Raw genomic sequence first — 3,879 nt, 5'->3', positions numbered from 1 at the left:
TAAAATCAATCAAAGTTGAGAATTTGGGCATTTTCAATCTGTTACACTGAGACAATATTTTGCTATATTATGATCCCTAAAAGTCTCATTTTTTTTTTCATATTTATTGTACTTATCAAGGTGAACATCTCACTGATTCAACAAGATTTCTTCAAGAACTCTTTAGGTTGGGTCTCGTCAACATAAACCTCCTTAGTGCGATCATTAGGACCCATGTGGTCTTCGTAACTTTCTCCTTTATCATCAAAAGTAGTGCTGAGCTCAGGACTGTTTTCAGCATTTGTGCCTGCAGCCCTTTGAAGAAGCCGAGTATCCCTTCTCTTTCCCAGATTGAACAAAGTGTTGCAGTGATAGATTTACGGGGTCTTGATTTGGGCTTACCTTCTTCACTCTCATCTGATTTTGCTGACTGGATCACCACTTTACACCTGTGCATTATCCAGATGAGCTCTATCACTCTATGTTTTCTACAGAAGCAGTAGGATAACAAACTAAAACAATGTATGCAATAACGTTCATGATTTCAAGCCCCAAGGAGGAGGCTAAAAAGTGTTTTCTGAAGAGAAGTAATGAAGACAGACATTCACCTTATAGCTGGATAAGTTAAGCAGGTAGCAATACACTTCGAGACTGCACCGTAAGCAAAAGCAGAGAAAGCAGAAATAGCTTCTGGAGACAACACCTCATCAGTTTGTTTATTCACATTACTCTTTAGAAGCCTATTTTTTAACTGATCAAATACTGTATACTGCATGGCATTGCAATTAGTATAAGAATCTGTTTGGCCTGTCTAACAAATATTTACAAAGCAACAGTTTGAAGAGAAAGAAAAGAGGTACCTGTATGGACGGATTTGCAGTAAGTAGAAGGGAAATTCCCAGACCGTCAAATGCATCGCTGAAAGTGCCCTCCGAGAGAGATTTCCACAAGCCTTTTGATTTTCCAAAATCACTTGTTTGCATTCTTGAAGATGCTGTATCAAGAGGCTGTAAAACTAAAATTAGGATGTTGGGATAGACTGCAGGATTCAGACAGGTGCTGCTAACATAAGAACATATTGATCCTCAACAAGCATGTTCATACAAGAGTTTGAAGAAGCAACACCCATTAAAGTAAGCTTCTAAGCATTGCATTACATTAAACTTCAGTGCAAACTTAATACACCATCAATTTTGTAGAATACATTTACAATATATACCCTACTTTTAATGTAACAAAACATCATTACAGAAATCGGTTAGTGCCAACACTATATATAAAATCTGAAATCAATGAAGCTGAGACGTGCCTGTGTCGCTATGGCTGTGCATGCACCAGCAGCAGCAGCAATTAATAAGTTAGTAGCAGTTCCTATGGATTTAGATTTGCTTTCTCTCAAGTACAGCCTCTTAAAAAAGCTATACCCATAGAAGTAGATAAACTGTGAAATGAAGGACTGCAGGTTCTTCGTGCCCAGGCCCTGGTACAAAGACAGTACTTGACCTTGGGATATTGCTTCCCACAAAACATCTGAAATATTCCTGTTATCACAGGAAAACCAATTCATATTGCCCTTTTAGAACTGACACTATACTGCTCAGCCAGACAATGGACAAGACAAAGATACAAGATTTTAAAGATGGACAAAAGGTATGTTCAGAATTTGACCACACAATAAAAGATGCAAATCTGCAAGCAATAGATAGACATCCCAAAAGGACATGTGACATGTCTAACATTAAGATAACAATATAAGACAACAATGCATCTCCAAGGGATAGTCTGAGACTTGTGAGTGTTACAAATATGTATGTCCATGCATGTGTCAATCTCAAGAAAATGATGTGGTAGAAGACACCAAGACTATGAATGCTAAGCAGATGAAGCACACTTTCATCAGAAGCTGATGCATGCACTTGTTGCCATCTTTTGCTGGTCAGCACAGAGAAAGCATTGAAGCATAAGTATCAAGAGCCAAATGTTGGACACAAGAAATTCCTCAGGACATATTTAGCTTCATTAAGTCAAAAATTTATCTTCTTGATTGAGGTTATGCATTTAATCCAACAAAATCATTCTACTTGTCATGTGCAGAGTCTCCCTTTCCATACTTTTAGAAAAACTACGTACCCTAAGTATATAGTATATTAGTTAAACACTTAAATATATACTATTGATTCATCCCCAATGTAAAATGCATTTGTAAAACTAATACTAACATTAAAACTTCCTTTATCACCACTTCACTGGCCTTGGTAAATTGCTATACTATATTTTAGCATTGGTTGGTAACTTATAGTCTAATCATATACTACCAATTAACAAAATATTTGTAAAGTAACCAGAGTTTGTTATTATACTATCTTATCTTACCAGTTTTATCATGTTGCTTCTGTATCTCTTTCGTCCTCAAGCACAATTGATTGAGAATAAATTACACTCAGTATGCATTTTCTGTGCCTTTACCCCCCACAACACACACAAATCATTTTCTTCTATCAAGATAACTACCCTGCACACAAGAACCGATTTTTTAAATTTCTATGATTTCAATATATACTCTGCATACCAATAAGTCTTGCATCTATTTTCCTCCCAACCATTCTAATCTCTGGATACATTATTTTTACTACGATTGAACTCACAGTCAACCAACGGTCCAGCATAAGGATCAAACGAATTCGATACTGCTATTAAAACCTAAAACAAAATAGCTACTGCTAATAATTCAGAGCATGATCGCCCACTTAGAAAAAAGTTAAAAACAAAAACAAACTAGACATCGAAAAACAACACATCAAAGTACGAAAAAAAAAGGAAAAAAAACACGAACCTGTATCTCTGGTGTTGATGAGCACGATTCTCAGCTTGATACCTAGTTTTACATGTGTCGAGCGGATACAAGATGGTGGTACTGACCAGCGCACCAACTGCACCCGACGTCGCCTCCACTAACGACTCCATATCAAGCGCTATCGTTTAATCCCAACCTTTTGAGTTATCCACACGCAACAACCAGCAAAACGAAGGAATTAAATCAGTAGAAATTAAGACTTGGGAAAATTCATATCAGTTGTTCCGCCTACCAAGCAAAACCATGTATTGAGGTGAAAAACAAACCTCGAGACTTCCGAGAACGGCGGCGATGGATAAATTCGCCGGCCGAGACGGAGAGAGTGGTGATCGCGGTCAGAGCTGAGCTGTCTGTTAATCGTATTGGGATTTGGGAAGCAGAGTATGGGCTATATAGCCAGTACTTGTTTTATTTAATACGGTGGGATAAAACCATCTACTCAATCGGGATAGGTTGGGATAACTTAGTTTTTTTCAATAGATGGAACATCATTTTTGGTCCACGAACTTTGTCAAAGTATCATTTTAGGTCCGTGAACTTTGAGTTAGTATCATTTAAGGTACTTTTTACTATTTCTAAATTTTTTTAAACGAAAATACCCTCAATACCTAAAAGTGTATATATTTTTAATAAATTTATCATATACTCATAATTTTTTATAAATATCTTTACGATATATTTTTGACAAATTTTCTAAATATAATTTGACCTTAAATATTATCACTTAAATTTTTGACATGCAAGTAAAATTGCTTCTTCAATTTTTTATATTAATTTTTTTAAAATTGAATAAAGAACTTTTCTTTAATAATAAAAAAATTGAATAAAGATCTTTTCTTGCATGTCACAAAATTAAATGATAATATTGAAGGTCAAATTATATTTAGAAAATTTGTCAAAAATATATTGTAAAGATATTTATAAAAAGATCTTTATTCAATTTTTTATTATTAAAGAAAGTTATTTATTCAATTTTAAAAAAAATTAATATAAAAAATTGAAGAAGCAATTTTACTTGCATGTCACAAAATTAAGTGATAATATTT

General features: G+C 34.7%; 1 protein-coding gene across 1 annotated transcript; it reads right to left on the bottom strand.

Moving 5' to 3' along the window:
- Positions 1–3,239, bottom strand: LOC121797415 (peroxisomal adenine nucleotide carrier 1-like). The gene is made up of 6 exons (XM_042196171.1): positions 3,100–3,239; positions 2,813–2,969; positions 1,289–1,520; positions 840–986; positions 588–748; positions 1–428 (listed from the first exon to the last, which is right to left on the bottom strand). Exons 2-6 carry the CDS (start codon positions 2,941–2,943, stop codon positions 152–154), a joined length of 948 nt encoding a protein of 315 aa, XP_042052105.1. The 5' UTR covers positions 2,944–2,969; positions 3,100–3,239; the 3' UTR covers positions 1–151.
- Between the last annotated feature and the right edge of the window lie 640 nt (positions 3,240–3,879).

Source organism: Salvia splendens, chromosome 3 (genome assembly GCF_004379255.2).
Source record: "Salvia splendens isolate huo1 chromosome 3, SspV2, whole genome shotgun sequence".
NCBI lineage: Eukaryota > Viridiplantae > Streptophyta > Magnoliopsida > Lamiales > Lamiaceae > Salvia > Salvia splendens.
This window is presented reverse-complemented; position numbering and strand designations above follow the sequence as displayed.

Coding starts and splice junctions, on each gene's coding strand:
- LOC121797415 (XM_042196171.1), bottom strand. CDS start 2,943: ATGGAGTCGTTAGTGGAGGCGACGTCGGGTGCAGTTGGTGCGCTGGTC. Junction 1,521..2,812: donor CATCAACACCAGAGATACAG/GTTCGTGTTTTT, acceptor CTGTGATAACAG/GAATATTTCAGATGTTTTGT. Junction 429..587: donor TTAACTTATCCAGCTATAAG/GTGAATGTCTGT, acceptor GATAATGCACAG/GTGTAAAGTGGTGATCCAGT.